General features: G+C 44.5%; 1 protein-coding gene across 1 annotated transcript in view; it reads right to left on the bottom strand.

Annotated features, from left to right (window-relative positions):
• Scnn1g (sodium channel epithelial 1 subunit gamma) overlaps positions 1-20,056 on the bottom strand; it is a 32,445-nt gene extending 12,389 nt beyond the window's left edge. Inside the window, exons 1-6 of the mRNA XM_051192855.1 lie at positions 19,940-20,056; positions 16,063-16,411; positions 13,028-13,346; positions 11,493-11,683; positions 10,921-11,024; positions 7,884-8,047 (exon numbers count right to left, since the gene is read on the bottom strand). Coding sequence (XP_051048812.1) covers positions 7,884-8,047; positions 10,921-11,024; positions 11,493-11,683; positions 13,028-13,346; positions 16,063-16,411; positions 19,940-20,048 — 1,236 coding nt within the window. The 5' untranslated portion in view covers positions 20,049-20,056. The remainder of the gene's footprint in view (positions 1-7,883; positions 8,048-10,920; positions 11,025-11,492; positions 11,684-13,027; positions 13,347-16,062; positions 16,412-19,939) is intronic.
• Positions 20,057-23,830: the final 3,774 nt, after the last annotated feature.

Genomic DNA, 23,830 nt, shown 5'->3' with positions numbered 1-23,830 from the left:
ACGGCTGCTGAGAGAAGGAGCCATGGCTTCAGTCCAGAGTTCCTCTTTATTCCCTTCCTCTGCTTACTGTTGTGAGGACTCACTGAACCTGATGCTAAGAAAGTGCTTACACGGAACTCCACAAAGGTCAGTTTTTATTAATAGAGCGTGCTCACGGTCTATACTTTAACTCATCCTCTCCCAGTGCAGCAGCCCAGGGGACTGCTGTCCCCAAAGCTGACCTCCAGCCAAAGCTTTTCTGCTGAGACCTAACTGACCACTGCTAATCTCTGCCTAGGTGGTCCACAGATATCTTAAACATACTATGTCTGTGGGAGTTTGCAAAATTTAGCCAAGTCCTGCCGTCTGGTAAAGAGATCAAGTTTGCTTTCCACCAGTTGAATCTGGGTAGGTCACATGACTCACACTTTGGACCATGGGTTATGAACAAGCCTGATACAAGTAGATACTTGAAAAGTGCTTGCCCGTCAGAACTGGCCTTCTCTTGCTGACCTTGGAGCCTGTGTCACTGTGTGAACATGTCCAAGCCAGTTAGCTGGTGTGGTAAGGCCACAGGGAGGAGGCAAAAGGAAGTCTGGCAGACCTAGCACTTGACTTTACACACCACAAGCATCACTGGCTGAGGTCAACACAGTCTGGTCTGGATCAGAGACATTTCCCTGATGAACCCAGTGCCCTGTCTGCCCCACAGATTCATCTAATACTTGATTGTTTGAAGCCACTAGCATTCAGTCATTGGGAGATGTAGAGAAGCATCTTTGAGTCAACTGAATCCTTGCCATTCATCTTCCCCATCTGACCTGATGGATGGTGTCCCTCAGTGGGATTATTGAAAGTCACCCATTTTTCTTCTGCTTCTACTTTCTCTTCCTCAGTATCTCCTCCTAGGCACACCCCCCCCGACTCATCCATCTAAATTACAGATCTCAGCCCATCAATGTCTTCACAGCTTAGTGGTTCAAGACTGTATGCTTCAGCCTAGCCTGCAATGCATATCTTCATTGGCCTCGGTTTACTCTTCAAATACCACCTCCCTCTGAATTCATTTCAATCCAACAGACAGGCCTTCCTACAGCAGCAAGTAGCCTTTTATTACAGAGAAATCAAACACTGAACTTGTGACCTTCAAGTATACAACTGGCCTGGGTATGGTTCTGCCTGTATCCCAGGTACTTAATAGGCAGAAGCAGGAGGGTGGTGGGTTCAAGTATGGACCTTGTCTCAAAATAATTATAATAATTATGATAATAATAAAGGCATGGAAGTTTAGCTTACTGGTAGAGAACTTGTCTAGTATACTCAGGATACTGAGTGTAATCACCAGTACTGCAAAATAAATAAATAAATAAACGAATAAATGTATATATAGTTGGCCCTTTGAGTCTACAATATCAACAAATTGTGGGTTGAAGATATGTTTTAAAATTTTATCTTGAGACCAGAGACAGCTGAATAGTTAGGGGCTCATACTGTTCTAGGACCTGAGTTCAGATCCAAGCATCTACATTGGGCAGTTTGCAAATGCCTATAACTCCAGCTCCAAGGGATCTGACACTTTCTGGTTTCCATGGGCACCTGTACGTGCCTGTGTACATATACACACATAAACAGAATATATCTTTAAAAATAGAATAATAAAACTGTACAAAGTTGATCCTTTCCTTGTCAATATTCTCTAAACAATACAGCATGTGTTCATAATATTTATATTACAGTATTCATATTTATAGGGTACATAGGCACTATGCAAATGCTATCTCATTCTATATAGGGACCAGCCTGATCACTTAAGGTTTCAACCAATTGTGAATAGGAAATGGTTGGGAAAATGCATATGGTGGCTAGTTTTGTGTCAACTTGATGCAGCTAGAAACAGCTGGGAAGAAGAAATTTTAAGTGAGAAAGTGCTCCATAAGATTAACCTAAAGGCAAGTCTGTGGTACATTTTATTGATTGGTAATTGATGTGGGAGGGCCCAGCCCATTGTGGGTGTTGTCTTGGTGCTTAAGAAAGCAGACTGAGCAAGCCATGAGAGAAACACAACAGTAGGTAGCACTCCTCCATGATTTCTACATTAGCCCCTCCTCCAAGTTCCTGCCCTGATGTCCCTGGATGATGGACTACCCATTCAAAGATGTAATAACCCTTTCCTTCCAAAGTTGCTTTTGGTCATGTTGTTACATCACAGCAATAGAAACCCCACCAAAGACAACTCATTTATAAGGAACATCTGTAGAATTTCAATGATTTATATAGCATTTATATGATATTGGGGGTTAATAGTAACCTAGACATGATTGAAAGCATACAGGGAAATGTATGCAAACACTGTGCCACTTTCTATAAGGAGCGTGAGCAGCCATGGACTTTGGTATCAGTGGAGAGTCTTAGAAGCCATTTCCTTCCAATACCAGAGGACAGCTGTATACTTAGGGTATCATGATGATGTCTACATTAATGCAACAAAATTGTACGCTGTCATTGAAACTGGAGGGCTATCTAGGTCTGTGGAACAATGCTGATGGTATATTTGAAATTCTGAGGAAATAAAAACAGATTACATGGGAGTATACTCAGGAAAGTTTCATTATAATAACAAAATTTAAAAATTAGAAAAGAATTACAGGGCTTCACCCTGAATGCCACTATGGGTGACATGGTGCTTAATGTTGACCATCAACTTGATGGCATTTAGAGTCACCTAGAAGACACACCTCTGTGTATGTGTACAAAGGTGTTTCTAGAAAGGTTTAGCTGAAGAGGGAAAGCCCACCCAGAGCATGGGCAGCGCCATTCCATGAGTTGGAGTCCCAGAACAAAGGAACCAAAAAAAGGCAAGTTGAGCACTAGCCTCCACTTCTCTCTGCTTCCTGATTAGGGACACAGTGTGACCAGTCACCTCATGCCATTGCTCACATCCCTTCCTCACCATCATGGGCTGTATCTTCAAACTGTGAGATCCCATGGAATCCTTCCTTATTTACATTGGTTTTGTCTTTATGTTCTTTTCTTTGCCACAACAAATGAGAAAAGTAACTGAAATAGGTGGTTTAACTTTTTGAATTTTGTGGTATGCTATAAACGTGTATGCATAGGTGTGTGCATTGCAAAACAATTTATACTTCTAGTTAATGGTAAAGCAAATTGATCAAAATATGAAGTTAAAACAATAAAAAAAAAGGTTTAGAGGAAGCAATATACTTTGTCTCTACATTTGCAGAAAAGAAACCAAACTGGTTAAAGTATTAGGTGAAGGAACTGAATGAAAATTTACTTTAGTATCTGATCTCAAAGAGGGAAAACCCTCAGTAAACATACTGACAAGAGGAAAACAAAGGTCATGACTATGCAACACTTAATGCTTTTCATTGAAAAATACTGTAAGAAACTCAAAGGAAAGCACAAACTAGGGAAGACGTTTTCAATGCATACAAGTAATTGGTGTATTTTATATATGTGTAATTAGTATTCTTCATATATATGACACAATAGTATATTATTATATGGTAATATAGATATATATCATATTGTATTATGTATATATCTCATAAAAGAAAGGGTTATTAAAAAGAAATGTAAACCTTCTGTAACAACTCTGCTACCCCTCAGACAAGTCTTGATGTGTATCCCAGGTTGACATCAAATCTGTGACTGCTTCCACCTCCTGAGTGTAGGGATGGTAGACATTTATCATTCCTGGCTAGATCTCTTTTCTTAAGACATGGGCAGGAATGCTAGTACATTTTTCTGAGCACTTGTTATATGCCAAGCATGTAGTGCATGTAACACAAGTGCCTAGCAGACATTAACTCACTGAACTCTCACCAGTCATAAAGTAGCACTTTTGTTACCATCCCATTATACAGATGAGGTAATCAAGGTGTGGAGATTGTAAAACCAAAGCACAAAGTCAAGTCCCTTGAGTTCCTAATTCATGAGATACATATGCTTGTGAAAAGAATTTCTAGGTACACGTGAAGGCAAAGGAATATTGTGGGGCTTGCAGTACAGTGTAGCGTCTCTGCTCCATGACTCAGTCATACACCTCCAGGAGTGAATGGTTCACCCTTGTTCACTTCCTCAACTCCCATTCACCATCCAACCTATTGTATTCTAGTTTCTGTTCCACTCCTTCCATGGAAGGCCGTCTTGCCAAAGCATGCCAGTGCCCTCTTGGTCTCCAAACTCAGAGAACTCCTCTCCTATTTCATCTTGCTTGACCTCTAAGTGCACTTGGCACACCTTGCTGAAGTTCCCTCCCAGGTATCTGACACAGATTCCTCCTGGCTTCTGCTTCTCTGCCTCTCTATTTTCTTCCTGTTCAGCTCTAAACAGATCATGTTAAAGGTTCTGTTTCAGGTCTTGGGTGATGGTATTTATTTTCAAGTCTAGAAGAAATATCTTCCAGATTTTCTTCTGAACTGCAGGTTCAAAGCATCCACGTACTGAACATTTTAACTCCACCTGTTCTTGCCCTCAAGACACAACAAATTGGGCAAGACATCTTCAACATCCTTTCTCTTTTGTTCCCCAGTTCTAAGCATGACACTGACCCACCCCACAGCTCAGCCAGGACCCAAGTATCCATCTCCCTTCCCCTCACTTTTCTTGATAGAATCTGTTCTCAAGCCCTACTGCTTCTACACTATCACTACATCTCACTCCTACTCACCTTCCCAGCCACTGCCCAGTGAAGGTTCTTACAGTTTCTCTCTGGAATTGTTATTATTGTGCTGTCTCTAGCATATTGATTGGACATTAATAAAAAAATTTTTTTTAAACAAATCTCACTATGTAGGCCAGGCTGGCCTCAAACTCTTGATCTTCCTGCTGCAGCCTCTTGTATGCTAGAATTACAGGCATGTGCCACTGTATCCAGCTTTCAATGTTCAAAAAGCTTTACTATGTGGCTTAACATCCTACCCAGGACCCTCATATAGTTGCTGTGCTCTCTATTTTGACAAGCCCTTCCTGACATCATTTGGCAGGAACTTATTCTTCAAGAATTCATCATTTAGGAAGCTTCCAATAGCCTCCATCTGGCTATCCATCCATCTACTCATCTACCAATAATTACTGGGAATATATTGTATTTCAAGATCTGAAGCTAGATACATGATAGAGAGGATCTTTGTTTTCCCAGATACAAACTCTGTGTTGGAGATGTATACTGATCTATGGATCAATCAACAATTGTTCAATTGTTTGTTTGTGTGTGTGTGTGTGTGTGTGTGTGCCTGCATGTGTTGTTAGAACCCAGAACACTGTGTACACTAGGCAAATGCTCTACCAGCAAGCTGCTTCCCCAGCACAAATGTGTGGATTTTTGTCTTTTCCTGTTAAAGGTTGGGTTCATCTTTGATATTCAGAGTCTTGGACATTTTAAGCTATATGGGCCTTTAAAAATAAGAAAAGTTTGTTGACTAATTTCCCAACTAAGTCTACCAGCTTAACATGCCTATCAACAATAAATAATAAGTAAACAAACGTGAAAAATTAAAAAGGAAGGAAGTGTAGCTTGTTTGGATTTATTCTTAGTGATTCCCTGCTGACCTCTCAGTAATTCTTGTCTTTCTGTTGTTTTTCTACATGGTCATCAATCATTCCCCTGGCTGACTGACCCTGCTGTGTGGTTTTGATTTTCTACAGGTGTAGCAGAAAAGTCAACCATATCCTTGTTTATCCACCACTGGTATAGAGAGTGTTTGATTAATAATATGGTGGGTGTTTCCAAGCTCAAAACAGAGACCCAGAGGGCAGAACCTATTTTCTTTTGAACCCTTGAAAGTGTACTTAACTCTTAACCATCTACAGACACTATGAGAGGCAGGAGTCAGAAAGAGGGTAAAAGGATAAGGGAACAAAGAGTTGACAAGTTCAAGTCCTTCAGGATTCAGAGAAAATAGTAAGGGGTATGTTGGATGGAAATGTCCATTGTTGTCTTCTGGGAGCTTTTGGCTCTTTTGTGAACAGAGAAATTAGTGATACCCCAGGTTTCCAATTCCTCATTTGAGCATGCTGAAGAACCAAGCTTTTTGGGAAATCAGCATTCATATAGCCCAAGCTGTACATATTACCTATCTCCTATGTTGGGACAGAGATCTTAAGTGATAGGCATCTGAGAACATCCATAGCACTGGATGACTATCAGAATGGTTTCCAGCCACACACAATTGAAGGAACAGATGTCATATACCACTGCCATTCAACTTCATCATCTCTACTAATGACACTTAAGTCACATTTCCTCAGAATATAATACCCTGAATCTCAACTTCCCGTGGGTCAGTATCCCATAACTATGATTCAAATGTATTCCTTCAACATTCCTGTGTTAGAAATGAAATCCCCAAGCTCACATGTTAGTAATATGTGGGCATGGGATCTTTAGAGATCATTAGGAGATAAGAGCATCAAGTAGGTCCCTATGATGGCATTAGTGGCTTTGTAAGAAGAGGAAGAGCAACCTGAGCTAGAGTCCTCACTCTATGAGGCCTCTGTCCTGTTACAATGCAGAAAGAAGACACTTTACCAATGGTCATAACTATGCTGGACTTTCCAGTCACAAATTACAAGCCAAACTAAGGTCTCTATAAGTAATCCAATTTTAGGCATCTAACCAGAAAACTGTACCAAGACACCCATGATATGTTTTTATGAAGGTCTCCTACCAACAACCTGCTCTTGTTTTGCTTTTTGAGATAACGTCTTTCCATGTGGCCCAGGCAGGCTTGGAACTCTTTAGTCTTGGCTTCCTAAGTACTAGGGTTACAGACAAGAACCACTATGCCCAGCCTTATTTTTTCTGCATAGCATGTAGTGATTATAATTTGTCATTTACAGGCTTTCTCACTGTAGATTCTTTCTGTTGGGTTTAGCACTGATGACATGTGCAGAAAATAACTGTTGAATGACTAAGTGATGGAGGGTTGATCAAGCCTCCAATCAATGCCCATCGTGTCACCTCATAACGTCTGACTGAGAACTGCTGAAGTTTCTAAGTCACATTTCCTGATAGTACTGACTCTTCTGATCACCACAAGATTTTGATCCTTGACAAATCTTTCAGAGATTCTAGTTTAGAAAATCTGCCCCTGATGGCCAACTGGATTTGGAAACCACTGCTCTGGAGACGAAGTTTGTGAGGCGCAATGGCTGTGAGTTTACAGTGAGCCATTAAACACAGATGGCAATGAAGACATAAGCAATAGTCCATAAAGAGATTGTCTTGCTTTTTCAACCACACACAGGTTTAAAAAATTCTCCATTAAGGAGAAATGTAAGAAAAGCTACAATGGATATAATGCCTCCTTGTCAGAATGGCAAAGATTAAGAGTGGAATAATAAGCTATGTTGTTGGTGTCTGGGGTTTGTGCACACTTCTTTTGACAGGCTTGTGGGTTCTAATACACACAGGTTACAGACGAGCAAAGGCTTGAGGTAGAAAGAATTCTTGGTAGTCGAAGTGAAATTTCTGGAAGTGTGATGGGCTATACAGATGTTTGAAATCTCTATTACTTTAAGTGGTTGTCACTCCCCCTTCCCCACATCATGTGCCTGTAAACATCCCACAAGGATGTCATCTGCTCTTTACATGACTGACAGATCCATAGCCTAGTGTCTTATGCTTTGATTCCATAAACACCATACTTTCTTTGTTTTTAACAAGGGAGTTTCCCTGGGTTACTTCCCCAGATGGAATCCTGTGCTTGCTAACATGGAAGATGCAAACACAAACTTGAAAATGGCTCCTGGAATGACCGTTGGGATAGCCATAGGAAAGCACCCTTTTTCATTAGCTGTGCCTTTGTAGCTATCATTCAAAATAAAAAAAAAAAAAACTGTTCTCCTTTCTAAACATAAGCCAATGAATATCTTCTTACCAGGTGCATTCCTATGGAGGTGGACATTGCTGTCTCAATCTCTGTCCCCACATCTTCGATGAAGGGGTATTCATTCTGCTGATGAATAAGCACCTTGGCTCCAGTGGAGGATACCAGGAAGGGGTTGTATTCATCTTCATTTATGTATAAGATGACTTGCAGTCCTGAGGGATAGAGCAGCTTGCTGTGGTCAAAGGCTAGCAAAAACGGAGCCTGTCATCCAAGACCCAGGTGCTCCCAGAAAGTAAAAGGTAGGTGAATACCAGACTGGAATCTCTAGGACAGGAGGACTTGTGTTTGATCTGCTTTTTGCAAGTTCAAAGTAGTGGTTCAAACATGTATCACAGTCACAGTGTTGACCAAGACTAAATTCCTGCTAGATATAAAGGAACTGGCTGAGACATGTAAATCTATATAGTTGCTGATAGTTCTACTGGACATCCAAAGGTACCTTTAGTGTTGTGGCTGTTTACAGAGTGCAGCGGGGTAGAGATAAAGCATGATAGTGTATCTGGTTGTTGGTTTAACCTCTCTCCTTTCTCTGCTCTTGTTCTCTATATGGAATATTTTCTGTACCCAACTGCCAGACGGAACATCAAAAACTAGAAATCAGGTCAGATCACTGCCTGAAGCCCCTTAGTGAAATCTCTCTGGATATAGGAGATGCTGTTGATTCTTTCTGCCTGTCACCATCAAGGCTATGGAGATGTAGCTCCTCCATCTATGCCTTTATCCTCAACTTATCCCACTCTCCCTTTCTGAATCAGCTCCAAGAACACTGCTCTTAAGTGGTAGTTTGAATAAGAATGCCTCATAGATTCATATGTTGAATTCTGGTCCCCAGTTGGTGGAACTGTTTGGGAAGGATTAGGAGATGTGGCCTCAGAGGAGATGTCACAGGAGTAAGCTCTGAGGCTTCAGACACTTCCCACCATCCCTAGTGTGTTCTCTGCCTCCTGCTTACAGTTCAGCTGTTCCTGCCACTGTGTCTTTGTGCTGTCACCATGGACCCACTGGAACTGTAAGCCCAATTAAGTGCTTTCTTACATTGACTTGGTCATGTTTTATCACAGCAACAGAAAAGTAACTAGTACACCTTATTTGTCTCTCTAGGACATATTGGATGCAATTTCTTCCGTAGAATTCAGACTGTTCTTGTGAATGTGAACAGTGGCCTTCTCGTCTTCAAATATCCCCTTCCATGAGGTGTTTCTGAGTTCCCTATTTTCCAGCTCAAACTCCCATTCTGAGCCCAGCCACCTTGTCTTTGCCTTTTTTGCTTACTCTCCCTTCGACCTCTCATTAGTATTGTGATTAAATCATGTCTCTGCATGCTTATTCATTTCCCTAATGTCTCTTTCCATGGGAATGCAAGTTCCCAAAAAGCAGGAATGACATCTGTCATTCCCACCCACCGCCCACCCACCCCCATATCCCTAGCCCCTCAAAGTGGGGCCAGCAAATAGCAGATAGTGTTTTGACAAATGAATGGATGGATGTGGATTGAAAGATGAGCACTTCAGAGCCATCTAACCCCTTCTATTTGTAAATAAGGAAACTGATCCCAGAAAGGGATGTGGTGTGCAGAAGGCCACACAGCTTCTACACAGCAGAGCCAGAACTTTGGCCCTCTTTCCTCAACTCCCAGCCAGCCTCTTGCCATGGCAATGTGCACTCTGGGTTACAACTTCTTGTGATTGTGGAAAGAACACAGATTTCAGAGTTATGAAAGCCAGGATTCTGAGTATAGCTTCCCCTACAACAGAGCCTGGCTATTCCTAAGAAGAGCATATCTGTGTAACAAATCAAGTCCTATTTGTATTGAACTTCTCAAGAATCCCCTTTGGCCAGGCATGGTGGCACATGCATGCATGTAATCTCAGTACTCAGGAGGCCATGGCAGGAAGCTCAAAAGCTATCTCAAAGTAAATAAGAACTAGGGCTGTAGCTTAGCAGCAGAGTACTTTGCCTAGTGTGCACAAGGCCCTTGGTGTGATCCTCTGCACCACAGAAAAGTCACGGAAGGAACTCTTTTGTGAGGAAACCAAGCCAGTCTGCCATGTTTTCATCCTCCCTATAAAGTAGACACAGCAGAAGATGTAGTGTCATAAACAGTTGTAGTGGTGGTAGCAGTGATATCCGTGATCGTGGCACACATAGTATGTGTGGCTGGAGTGTGTACCCTCCCGAGACCAGATTCACAGGGCGAAGCACCAGCCTCCAGTGTAAAGGCATTTGGAGATAGGGCTTTAATGAAAGCTCAATGAGGTCTTAAGGGCATGACTCTAACCTGATAGGGCTGGTATCCCTATAAAAAGGAGAGACACCACAGCACCTTCTTGAGTCAGAGGAAAGGCCATGCCAGGACACACGTAGAAGACAGCCATCTGCCACCAAGAAGAGAAGTCTTGTCTGAACCTACAAGTGCCAATGTCTTGATCCTGAACTTCTAGCCTTCAGCATTGTGAGAAAGTAATGTCTATTGTTGATGCCACCCAGGCTATGGTATTTTGGTATGGTAGCTTGAGTGTGTTCCAGCTCTTCTAGGTGCGCTGAATAACATTTATGGGAGCTACTGTTATTGTCCTCATGCTATAGTTGAAGGGCAGTAACCAAGGTCACACAGTGAGAGGCAGAGCTGGGCTTTGGCTCCAGAATCTGTCATCTTAGCTAAGTTGAAGGTGTGTCTGCCTGCCTAATCTCCTATTCAGCCCATCTGGGGTTAGCTCTGTTTAGACGCCACCTGCCCAGTATTAGTCACCCCAGCAACGAGCTTAAACCAGAGTGGTTTGTCAGCTAAAGGAAACTCAGCAGAGTCCCTGTGGCTCTCTCAAAGATAGAGATGTCAGGAAGGGGAACACACCCACAGCGAAGAAAATAATGAACATGGATGCTCATGTATGCTCTGGGAGAGGGGAAGTGTGCCCTCACTTTAGAGCCAGCCAAAAGGCATCAGAAGCTCAGCATCCCCACTTGTACTTGCCATCCTGGTAGCTACTCCAGTGTCTCAGGGTCCCCTCCACTCAGGTTTCCTTACCATACTCACTGCCCCCCATGGAGGTGCTGAGGATGGTGGCATTTTCTCTGTTGTTGAATGTGTAGCAATTTCCATACATTGGATGGTGGAAAAGCGTGAAGTTCCTACGGAGGAAGGGAAAGGTTCAGAAGGAGCTGGGCTGGGCTTGCCCCTGTGCATCCCAAGTGAGATCAGAAAGTGCTGTGTTGGTGGAGAAAACTTTCCTCCCTCCTTCCTTCCACCCTCCCTCCTTTCCTTCCTCTGTACAAGAGTAGTGGCTCTCATACATTACAGTAATATACAAAGCTACATACATGTTATTGACTATCGTGTGTTATAATTTAAAGATATCGTGACTTGCCAGAGTGAGTTCTAGGAAAGCCAGGGCTAAACAGAAAAACCCTATCTTGAAGAAAAAAAATACTGTGATTCTACATCAGGTACATTTTCCCAGTGACCCTGGAACCTAGCTCCATGTACATGATTTTCCAAAGGGCAGAGTCAGTGTTCTTAAGATCTACAGGTGAGCTGCTGCAGTTTCACGCAAAGGGACCTGAGCTTAGAGCCTCCTCTGCAGAGTGCCTGCTCCTGACCTGGCATCGCAGGACATCCCATCGAAGAAGCAGGTCACCAGCAATTCTTCAGCTGAGTAGCTCATGTTGATTTTCTTCTCTACAGGCACCTGAGCCATGATATTCATGTAGTGAAGCTTGTACCACTCCTGGATGGCATTGATTCCGGAGCTGAAGGTGTAGGTGGCACAGTCAGAGGTGTCGTTTGAGCACTGTGAACAAGAAGAGACACCCGGCTGTCAATTCCATTGCTGTGAAAAGGACCTAAATGAGTTACAGTTGCTAGATTACATCCTCAGGAACAAGGTTAGTTTCCCCTTACTTCTGGGAGCTTGAGGTGGTCACCTTAGGCCTCAAGGATAAAGGAGAGCAAAGAAAGACACTGAAGTCAACTCCCTATGACTTCCTACTACTGTCTGCCATTGGACAAGAAGCAAAATCAGTTTTCAGGGTCCCCATATATGCAGGATTTAGCTGATTCATGTCACTGTCTTCCTACTGAACCCTCCCACTTCTTATTATAGACGCAGTCTAGAAATCTGGATTGTAGCCCAGATTCTGACATTACTGCTCTGTAGGATTCCAGCCAAGGCACGAACGTATGGAGTATGTCACTGATAGAATGTTAGCTGGAATACCATCCTATCCAACCATACTTAGTAGTGGTTAGAAGGGCTCATGTTTGAAATACTTAGTTATGAGGGCTCTAGAGAGAAGCAATGGAACATTCCAGACATTTTCATCACTCTGGACTTGGAAAGTGTCCTAAAAGGACAAATGTTCAAAGAATTTGGTATCGAGAGAATCCTGTAAATACCCTATGAATGTGACCAGGAGGATTTTGAAGTCTCAGTGATTTTGATGAGGGGCCTTTTTCATTGTTGAAAATTTGTTTAGATAATAGAAAGTATTGCTATATTCAAAGGTCTCATAGTCAAGGCTACTGAGGTGAAGAAATAGTCCCTGTCCATGCTCCAATGGTGGCTTGGAGAGGCACTGTAGGGTAATGGAATTCATTTTCAGTGAATAGCTGCTTCCCATTGCCACTTGAGTGGGGCCAGAGAGGAGATAAAGTAGTCTGGCCATGGCATCCCATGAAGGCAAGTACTACTGGGAACCCTAATGTATTTTATAATTTATTTTCCCTTCCTGATGTCTATGCAGCAATTATGCTTTAGGGTCCTGATAGGAGGTGATCAGGTGTCCCCAGGCTTGGCTAAATAGAATCCCAAGATGGAATATACATCTTAGGCATTAACAGAAAGAGTGAAAATGGCCTCTTTAGTTCAGCATCAGTATATAAACGAATCCCACCATTTCCTGCTCCCTAAACCACCAGGCCTCCACTATGAGTCAGTGGTCCTCTTCTAAGACTTCACTCATGCCTAAATAAATATGCTTGAGATTGACTTCAGTAGCTTGCCACCAAATCATTCTAACAAGGCATAACTCTTACAGTAGGCCTATTGACTATAATGATGGAGAAGAGACTCTGAGCCCACCACCTCTAGCTCCTCCTCCCCCATACCTACGAACTGTGAGGAAGTGAGTCTTACCAATTGAAATCCCACCAATTTTTTTGACTCATGAACATGCATGACATTGGAAGCCTTGTGAATGATTTTCCCACTGATTTTCCTCTTCCGACCAGTGAAGAAGTCCGTGGCCTTTCCCTTCTCGTTCTCATTGAAGACCAGCAGAGGGATCAGGTTGAGGAATCTGGGTGGTGAGCCTTCCCAAGTGGATCGCATGGATCTTGCTTCCCGGCGTTTCTGAGCTTTACCCTCTGGAAAATCTTTGACCCCATATAGGGACAGCAAGGCCTGTTTTGTCTCACTGTCCAAGTCAGTGAGAAGGTCACTCACAGCGCTGTACCTACCAAAGTGGAAAGGAAATGTCATGGAGAAGAAAGACCTCTAGCACAGTGCTGTTGCTTCTACATGTTGTTTTTCATCTTGGTGTCAGCCCTGTCCCCTGATCACTTCCTTGGCCAAGGAGACCAGGTCTTTCACTATTTGCACTATTCAAAATGATCACTGGCTCCCCGCCTTTGCCCACTCTGTCTACTTGCTCTTGGTTATGTTGATGTCTCCAGTCAGTATTTCTAGAGTGTTGACTCTCAGGTGCCTTTCATAAAGTAGCCAAAAATGAGGACACACAAATAACTACTAACTGGGGGCAGGCTCCATTTCCACACATCACACTCTGCCTCTGCCCACTGGACATCCTCCCACCAGTGCTGGGAGGCAAGAGATTGGGGCTGTCACCTTGACAATACCCAAGCACACAGAAAACAAGAGCTGACTGCATGATGCATAATGGTATCCTTTTGTTTTGTGTTTTTAAATCATCACTATACCAAATGGTCCCAGTTTCTTTTATAACTCTCCCTTCTCCCTCTTGCTTTCTGTAGAGTCACGAGAGAGCACAGTAGCTAAAGATATCAATTTCAGAGTCAAACTAGATGCCTTGTCCAAGTCTCCATCCTAATCCAGATTATGTGACCTTAGACAAGTTTCTTAACTTTTCTGTGTCTCAGGTTTCCGGCCTGCTTGTTTGTGAAATAAGGTTATTGGAAAGGCTCAATATGTTTATTATAGGAATAAGAAATACAGCTGGGTATGGTGGCACATAGCTATAGTGTCAGCACATGGGAGGCTGAGGCGGAAAGATCACAAGTTCAAGACTAATATGAGCTATATAACATGACTCTGTCTCAAAGTATATAAATAATGTTAAATTTTAAAGGAAATATATATGCATACAGACAATTAAATGACCACTATTATTATTTGTAGTGGCTTAAATGCATTTGTTAACAGTTCACTCCCTCACTGTAGTATAAACTCCACTAGGGCAAATAATGTGTTAGGGTTATTATGTGCTGTGCCCCAGAACCAAAGTGTCTGACAACTTGTGAAGGCTAAATAAATAATTATGTATTGAATATGGGTGGAGAAAGGAAAAGGGGAAGATGGGAAAGAGTGAAGGAAAGGAGAAAGATGGTGAGAAGACTTTGGAGTTACGAGAATGAGTCTGAGGCCTGATTTTGGTTTTGATCTTCGTTTTCAGGGCATGCCTCTCACCAACTCAACTTCTGGTAGTCTTGCCTCTTCTAATCTTCCCTGCTCTGCATCCCTGCTCTGCATCCCCTCTCTGTATCCCTGTTCTGCACCCCTGCTCTGTACCCCCTGCTCTGCACCCCTGCTCTGCACCCCTGCTCTGCACCCCTGCTCTGCACCCCCTGTTCTGCACCCCTGCTCTGCACCCCTGCTCTGCACCCCTGTTCTGCACCCCTGCTCTGTACCCCTGCTCTGCACCCCCTGCTCTGCACCCCCTCTCTGTATCCCTGCTCTGCACCCCTGCTCTGCACCCCTGTTCTGCACCCCTGCTCTGCACCCCTGCTCTGCACCCCTGCTCTGCACCCCTGCTCTGCACCCCTGTTCTGCACCCCTGCTCTGCACCCCTGCTCTGCACCCCTGCTCTGCACCCCTGCTCTGCACCCCTGATCTGCACCCCTGCTCTGCACCCCTGATCTGCATCTCCTCTCTGTACCCCTGCTCTGCACCCCTGCTCTGCACCCCTGCTCTGTACCCCTGCTCTGCACCCCCTGTTCTGCACCCCTGCTCTGCACCCCTGCTCTGCACCCCTGTTCTGCACCCCTGCTCTGTACCCCTGCTCTGCACCCCCTGCTCTGCACCCCCTCTCTGTATCCCTGCTCTGCACCCCTGCTCTGCACCCCTGTTCTGCACCCCTGCTCTGCACCCCTGCTCTGCACCCCTGCTCTGCACCCCTGCTCTGCACCCCTGATCTGCATCTCCTCTCTGTACCCCTGCTCTGCACCCCTGCTCTGCACCCCTGCTCTGCACCCCTGCTCTGCACCCCTGCTCTGCACCCCTGCTCTGCACCCCTGTTCTGCACCCCTGCTCTGTACCCCTGATCTGCATCTCCTCTCTGCACCCCCTCTCTGTATCCCTGCTCTGCACCCCCTCTCTGCACCCCTGCTCTGCACCCCCACTCTGCACCCCAGCTCTGACAAATTCTGCTGCCTTCTGACTTGCCTCCCAGTTCAGTTTCCCATAATCCCGAGGGCACTGATGACCCATTTAGAACAGGTCCTGCCACTGACAACAGGGCAGCACCAAGGGTTGATCCTGTCCAGAGCCCAGGGAGCTGAATTACTGGGCTGGGCTCACTGAGATGATGGGTCAGGGCAGCAAGGATGCTTCCGGAAGTTCCCTGGGTGTCACTTCTGAGTCAGTCTGGCTTTGAGGGAGAGTAAGGGAGTGAACTTGAAAAGCTAGGCAGAAAGGTTCAACCTGGCTACATATGTGTTTTGGGGGAGGCAGAGTGCTAACATCTAAGTCTCCAAGCAGAATTGGTTGGGCAGCCTCCCCTGCCATCCTGCCTTGGACATAGCCATTGAACTGAAAACATTTACAGGTCTGAAACCTATCTTGGCGATCAAATCAAAATTTTAAACCTGTGTCAGCAGGCTGGTGTGGTGTTCAGACCGCCACTCTGGGGGAGGGGCTTTGGCATCCATGAGAGGCCAAACTTCTGGCTCCTAGATGCCAGGGCAGCCTCTTACTTGTAGGGGTTGATATTGCAGATAGTGACAGCAGGGAAATCCAGCTTCTGGAAGTGGACTTTGATGGAGACAGAGACGGTGTAGAAAGAAAAGACGAGGAGGGCACACTGCCAGAGAATGAGGGCCACTGCTGTCAATGTGAACAGGATCCACAGCAGGCGGCGAAGGCGGCCTCTGGACACCACAATGCGGCGGCAGCCGTGGGTGTTGGTATTCATGCAGTACCAATGCATCAGGTCCTTAATGGTTGGTGCCTGGGGGCCTCGAACTGGCAGATTCTTTTTGATTTTGGCTTTGATCTTCTCTCCAGGCGCCATGGTGAAGAGGGGACTTTGCAGTCTGCGGAGTTCTGAAGGGATAGAGGAGACACGTAAGAGAGCTTGCAAGCACAGGCCTGCCAGCCGTCCCTGGAGGCTCCGACTGGGAAACACCAAGCCCACGTGTTCTTAGAGGCCTTCTTCTGTGGGCTGGACAGGTTGCATTCTGAGCCCTTGGCCCCTTCTCCAGGATATTTGCTTTGGGCCACCACAGCTGCCTCCTCCTCTTAGGGCCCCCAGGCCTAACCCTGTGGGGGCAGGGCAATGTGTAACCTGCACATACTGGCTGGACTGGCTGAAGGACCTTTCCCTGGGGTTTCTGGGGCTGGTGCCCTCACAGTAACCCAGCCAGACTTCTGTTATCAAACAGGGCACCATAACCCGTGCCTTATCGCTTCCATTGGCCACCTCTCCTTAAGAGAAGTCCTCCTGTTTTACCATGTCTCATGGTGCCTAATGAAATGTCCCTCCTGCACAGAGCACACCTGGCTGATGAAATCTCCCACAGCCTCCCAACAGCTGCAATAGATCATGTCCCGACCGTGTTTTCCCTGCTGCATTCCACGCTGCTGTCTTACAAGTGAAATCATTTCTGTTTCATTGCTTTACTGTCAGTTCTAAGTGCTTCCTATAGCGCCTGATGTAACAACAGCCATGACTTTGGTCGCTCCGTATTTACCAGGCATCATGCCATTTTACCTGATTTTAAGATATTGTAATTTGGAGAATGCACCTTGATTCTATAGCAGCTTCGGGGTGAGGGTGGGGGGGTGACTATAGGAAAATGAATGGACATGTTCACAGTGTGAATGATGCCTCTCAGCTGCAGAAACAGTATAGTGCAGGATTTTCATTTCAGCAGTGGACTCACTGTGCAGTAGATAGCATTGTTAGCCTCATAAATATGTAATCTCTGTACATAAATATGCAGTAGTTTTATGTTTCAACAGTTACATGAGGTAGATATACTGTTATTATCTACATATCAGAGAAGCGGAGTGACTTGCTCAAGATACCCAGCATGGCTTCTATGTCTCTGGGGTCTGCATTCAAGATGAGGACTTTGATGACCCCATCAAGTTATTTTCTTTTTCAAGACGGTGTACAGAATAGTGGGTTTTGTTATGTCATTTTCATACATATGTGTCCTTATATTTGTTCCTGTTTGTCCTCTCCCCCATTGTACTTGCTGGCCCTCTTCTTCCTCCCAAATAATGCTCCATTCTGTTTCATGCCACATGTATTCTGTTACTCTCTTTCCCTCTTCTCCCTTACAACCTTCGTCCTTTACTCACGGTCCCCTTTTAGTCCTCCCCATACACATTAAATCTGGGTTCTGCATGTGGGAGAAAATATCTTTTTGAGAATGTCTTATTTTACTTAACACAGTGATTTTCATTTCTACCATCAAGCTCTCTAGGCAGGATTCTGGACCCACATAGTTAGCTTTCTTCCATCCTGACTCCATGGAATATAGTCCTAAATTGGGGAAAGTTAGTTGGGGGAGTGAAGCTCTCAAGTTTACCATGCTAGTGGGTTTAAGGCTTATAATACAAAAGAAATGGAGAACGGAGGGCAGGGGTGAGATGTTCAGAGGCCAGACTTCCCCCAATAACCTGTCCCCCGTAGACTTACATAATTTTTTCTAGGTAGAGAAAAACTAGCTCTAATTTTCAAAATTATGTTATTAGCCTCTTAGCTTTACTTTGTTTTAAATATTTTCATCCTTAAAAAATTATTGGCACACACCTTAAATCCTAGCACTCAAAAAGCAGAGGTAGGAGGGTCTTTGTGAGTGTAAGTAGTCATTCTGTACAATATAACAGGTTCTAGGCCACCCAGGAATTGGGGTGGAAGGGAGGAGAAAAACAAAGGAAAGGAAAGAAGAAAGTTAGCAGTTTGTCTTTAAAGCGTAGCTCCAATATCAATTTTTATAAAAGTGTAGTTCCAAGCCGGGTGCTGGTGGCACATGCCTTTAATATCAGCACTCAGGAGGTAGAGGCAGGGAATATCTGTGAGTTCGAGGCCAGTCTGGCCTACAGAGCTAGTTCCAGGACAGGCTCCAAAGCAATAAATAGAAACCCTGTCTCAAAAAAAAAAAAAAAAAAAAAAAAAAAAAAAACAGCGGCAGCAGCAACAACAACAAGAACAACAGAAACCAAAAAACCAAACTGTAGTTCCTCCGCCAGAAGTTGAATTCTGGTCACCCTTGTTCCTAACAGTAGATCTTCTCACCAAAGGTGATTTTTTTTTGGATTCCTCTGCCCATTCATCTCTTCCCCAGAGGATCAGCCAGCCAGTCATGTGATTGGAGAGTTCAGAATGTTCACATAAATATTTCAACTCTAAGGCAAAGCAAGATTATGGCTAGCACTAGGTTGTGGGGCTTGATTCAATCCGGTGCTTTGGTAGAGGAATTTGAAACTGATACACTCAGAACTCATCATAAGAGTTAGCTCATTGAATGCACTCAACATCTACTCAGATAGGTACCATAATTTTCCTACCATACAAATGAAACTGAGAAACGGATAGACTAAGTAGCTTGCCCAAGGTCATAATAGAAAGTGTCTGGGCTAGGATTTGAACCCAAGAACTCACACTAGCTATGCTTTCCCTAAGTAATGATAGTGGTTGCAGATGACAGCTGCAGTAGCAGCAGCAGCAATAATAGCATGTGGCAGTCACTGACAAACCATGCCCAGGTTTCCTATGCCAACATTCTCACCTAATTTAATTCTCACCGCAGACTAAATGAGGTGCTATTACTATCCCCATCCCACAGAGGTACAAAATGAGGTATAAAGAGGTTAGGTAGTTTGGCCAAGGCCACACAGTACAAAGACTTGGAGAATTCTTTGAAATTCCAGGTCCCCATTTTTTCCTGACACCTGCTCTCTTCCCTCACTTGCCCCCCAAACCTTGCCTCTTCTGCCAGAGAAATAAAGCTTGGCGAGGGGTGAGAAATTTGCCAAGCTCTGTTCATCCTAGAACTTGGGCACACAAGCCTGGAACCAGGGGATATTTCGATTCACTCCATACCACGGTGTTGTTCGGATATAGCTTGAGACTCAGAGGCAAGGACTCAGGGCTATGGGACAACGTTATCCCACTGACATGCTGCAGGCCCTGACCGACCAGCGGAGAGCGACCCAAAGCAGTTTTGTGGCAAAAGCTGTTTGCTTTGTGGTAGCTCCCAAGAGGGCAGCCGATTCCAATCAGCCCCCTTTAAGTACTTGATTCTTTCTGCAACAGTCACCTACAAACACTCGCAGTCAAGTGCATGCTCTTTAAGGCTGGGCAGTGGGGTGAGTTGGGAAGAGAAAGTCGAGACGCACACCCCCACCCCGGCCCCGGCCCCACTGACTCAGAAGCGCCTGTCGCTCAGCTCTGTATCCCGGGCCAGGGTCTGGGGAGAAGCCAGAGCTGGACCCAGATCGCCTGGGAAGTGTCTCAGCATCCCGCCACCCGCGGACAGCATAATCTTTTTCTTGGAAGCCACTGCATCCCGTGGCTGCTCAGAACCCGGAATCGGACCGACCTGACGGGTCTGGACTTACCTCTCAGGTCCGAAGGGTCGCGGCTGGCATGTGCGGGGTCCGAGGACGCTTCTGTTCTTTTAGCTTCATAAAGCCAGCATCTCCAGGAGACACAACCAGGAGCGCCCATGCGCCAGGCCTAGGCCACGCCCCTAGACAACCCGCCCCCTCAGACTCCGCCCCCACCTGCCCAGGTGTTTTCCCCAGGCCGGTCCCGTACTTGTCTCAGCCGAGAGTAAATCACGTCCCCGCAGCGCCACCTCCCGTCCTAAGTCAGCTCTGCGATTCGCCCCGGGCTGAGCTGCGTCTTGCTGTGGCACCGCGCGTGCTTGCTGCCGCCCAGAGGCCACTCTACAGCCTGCATTCCCGCTGGGTCAGAACCCCATCTGCTCCAAGGTACTTAACAGCGCCAATGGCTGTGCAGCTCCTTGGCCTCATGCTGCCCCAAATCACGAGAGCTCTCTTAACACCAGTTCCAGCAGACGCACGCAGCCTCACCTCTCCGACCTTGTCAGGACCTGCAGCACGAAGCTGCTTCAGTGTCCTCTTGAGTCTGGCTGTGGCTAGGCCCGCAAAGCATTCGTTCTTTTGGCCTGTTAGCTGTCTTTCTACAGAAACTCACACCAATAACTATTAGAAATAAGTTTAGAACACTGAAACTGTGAAGGACCAATGATAGGTATCACAATCCCTTTGAGATGCGAAGAAACATGGTCCCACAAAAGGGATAGCATTAACGAGAATGAAAACATCTTAGACTTTAATGTGTTCATACCCACCCACAGACTTGTTTAAATGCAGATTCTGAGGTTGGGGCTGCAGCTCAGTTGGTAGAGTGCTTTTCTAACACACTGGAAGACCCAGGTTTGAGTCCCAGTATCACGTACTGAATGTGGAGGAGCATGCCTGTAATGCTAGACGGGGGAAGGGGTGAGAAAAGAGGCTCAGAAGTTCAAGAACATCCTCAGCTACACTGTAAATTTGAGACCAGCCTGTGCTACCTGAGACTCTGTCTCTGAAAATGAAGAGAGGAAAGAAAAGGAGGAAGAGAGGGAGGGAGGGAGGGAGAGAGGGAGAGAAGGAGGAACGGAGGGAAAGAGAAAGGGGAAATGCAGACTCTGATTCAGTAGGCTGCGGTGGGTCTCCAAAGTCTGGACCTCTGGCTTCCTGTGAGATGCCTCTGTTGCCTGACCCAAGATAATGCTTTAGGTCAGGCATTGTTGAAGAACAATAGAAAGAAAACTGCCTAAAACCCCTAGCTATGATTTCTTGCAGTAAATGCTCGTGGTGGAGAATTAACATGATAATCCACCCCCCTCATTCAATAAGCAGTTAGTAGATGTTTTGTACCAGTTAGTTTGTTGTTAATACAAATTGTAGTTGTTTGAGATATAGAAACTCTTCAGTTCAGAAAAAGCCTCCATAAGATTTGCCTGTGGGTAAGCCTGGGGTGCATTTTCTTGGATAGTGGTTGATGTGGGAGGGTCCAGCTCTGCTGTGGAATATTAAAGATGTGTTATATTTGTTTATGCTGTGGAACGTTTGTTTAATGATGCAAAGATGTGTTGCATTATTTTATGTTGCATTTGTTTAGCTCTGTGAATCTGTGTTACCTTGTCTGTCTAAAATACCTAATTGGTCTGATAGAGTTGAATGGCCAATAGCTAGGCTGAGAAAGGATGGGTGGGGGTGGCAGGTGGAGAGAATAAATAGAAGAAGAAATCTGGGGGAAAGTGATCAAGGAACAAAAAGAGAAGGAGAGGAGGACATCGGGGCCAGCCACCTAGCTATACAGCAAGCCGTGGAGTAAGAAGTAAAAACAGTGTATATAGAATAGAGAAAGACAAAAGCCCAGAGGCAAAAGGTATATGGGATAATTTAAGAAAAGCTGGCTAAAACCAAGCCAAGGTAAGGCCAGGCATTTATAAGAAAGAATAAGACTCCATGTATTTTATTTGGGAGCTGAGTGGTGGACCCCACGAAGAGTAAAGAGTAAGAAAAACAAACTATACAGCTCACTGTGAGTGGAGTCACCCCTGGATTGGTGATGCTGGGTGCTATAAGAAGGCCAGCTGAGTAAGCCATGGGGAGTAAGACAGTCAGCAGCAGCCTCCATGGCCTCTGCATCAGCACCTGACTCAAGTCCTTGCCTTGCTTGAGTTCTTGCTGACTTTCCTCAGTGATGGACTGTTACCTGGAAATGTAAGCTTAAATAACCTCTGTTGTCCCCAACTTGCTTTTGGTCATGTTGTTTTATTCACAATAGAAATCCTAACTAAGACAATTATTATTTGGTGTATATGTGCAAACACATGTATAAGTTACATATTGCATATATGTGCATATGATGGGTGTTTGTTGTTTAATTTAAAATAAGTATTTTTAAATTATATGTGCATGTATATGTCTGGGTGTCTCTGTGTGAGTATGTGCATGTGAGTCCAGGTACCTGCAGAAATCAGAAGAAGGCATTGAATACTTTGGAGTTATAGGCAGCTGGAAACCACTTGATGTGGGTGCTGGAAATCAAAATTCTCTTTAGTCTGAAAGTTTTAAATTGACAATGTTTTTAAATGTATTGAGGTTTTTAAAAAATGATATTGCATGGCCTGTTCTCATATTACAGCAGAAACATGTTTTTCATATCTCCATATATGGTGGGCAGCCTTCTTGGCCACTATGCACATGTTCTTAAGCCCATCAAATAAATTTCTTACTCAGTTTATTATCCTTAATATTATTGTTAGTATAAAATCTTGTGTATATCTTTAATTATGTCCTTAGAATAAATTCCTACCAATGGGATTTTTCCATATTAATGTACTCAAATTAGTGTAGATAATAGAACAAAAGGAACAGCCAAAACAGCAGATGTGTAAAGTGGTATATAGACTATAATAATAGACTGTATATAACTATCATGTAAGTATTGTTAAAACATGCATGTATTGAGGAGTATGTTCAAAAAGAGGTTACTTCTCAATATAGGTTTACAAGTGATTTTTTTACCCATCTTTGTTATTTTGTTTTGTTAAAGTGAATTTATGTAGGTAGAATGTGTCACATCTGTAATCCAGTATTTGGGAGGCTGAGGCAAGAAAATAACCATGAATCTAAGACCATCCAGAACTGCACAGCAAGTCCCAGGCTACAGACAGACACACATACACACACACACAAAAAGAAATGAATTAATTAAAGAATTAAAGGGTGCAATGAAAGGGTATCTTAGTTACTTTTTTATTGCTTTAATAAGACACTATAACCAAGGGAACTTATAGAAAAAAGTTTATTGAGGCTATGGTTTCAGAGCTGAGTCTGTGACCACCATGGTAACGAGCACGGAGGTAGGCAGGAAAGCATGGTGCTGGAGCAGTAGCCAAGAACTCACATCTTAAGACAACAACCACCATGAGGCAGAGATAACTAACTGGGAACAACACAGGCTTTTGAAACCTCAAAGCCCACTCTAGTAACATACCTTTACCCAAAAGATCCCACCTTCTAATCCTTCCCAAATACTTCTACCAACTGGGGACCAAGCATTCAAACATATGGGCCTATGTATTTTTATTTATTAGGTGTGTGTGTGTGTGTGTGTGTGTGTGTGTGTGTAGGCAGGCATATGTTAGCAACAATGCACATGTGGGTGTCAGAGAACAATTTTCAGAAATAGGATCTCTCCTTCCACCATGTAGATCCTGGGAATTGAACTCAGATCATCAGGTCTGGCAGTGAGGCAGTGAGTGCCTTTCCTTGCTGAGCTATCTCTCTGACCCAGTTTCTCTACTTTTGCCTTTGGCATTCACAAACATCAACCATCTCACTGAGATCCTCCATTCCCCTGGCTTCTCTGATTTGATGGGTCACCTTCTATAAGTCAATACCACTTGAAACGTCCTCCTTTTGCAC

The sequence above is a fragment of the Phodopus roborovskii genome, unplaced genomic scaffold (assembly GCF_943737965.1).
Source record: "Phodopus roborovskii unplaced genomic scaffold, PHOROB, whole genome shotgun sequence".
NCBI classification, from domain to species: domain Eukaryota; kingdom Metazoa; phylum Chordata; class Mammalia; order Rodentia; family Cricetidae; genus Phodopus; species Phodopus roborovskii.
This window is presented reverse-complemented; position numbering and strand designations above follow the sequence as displayed.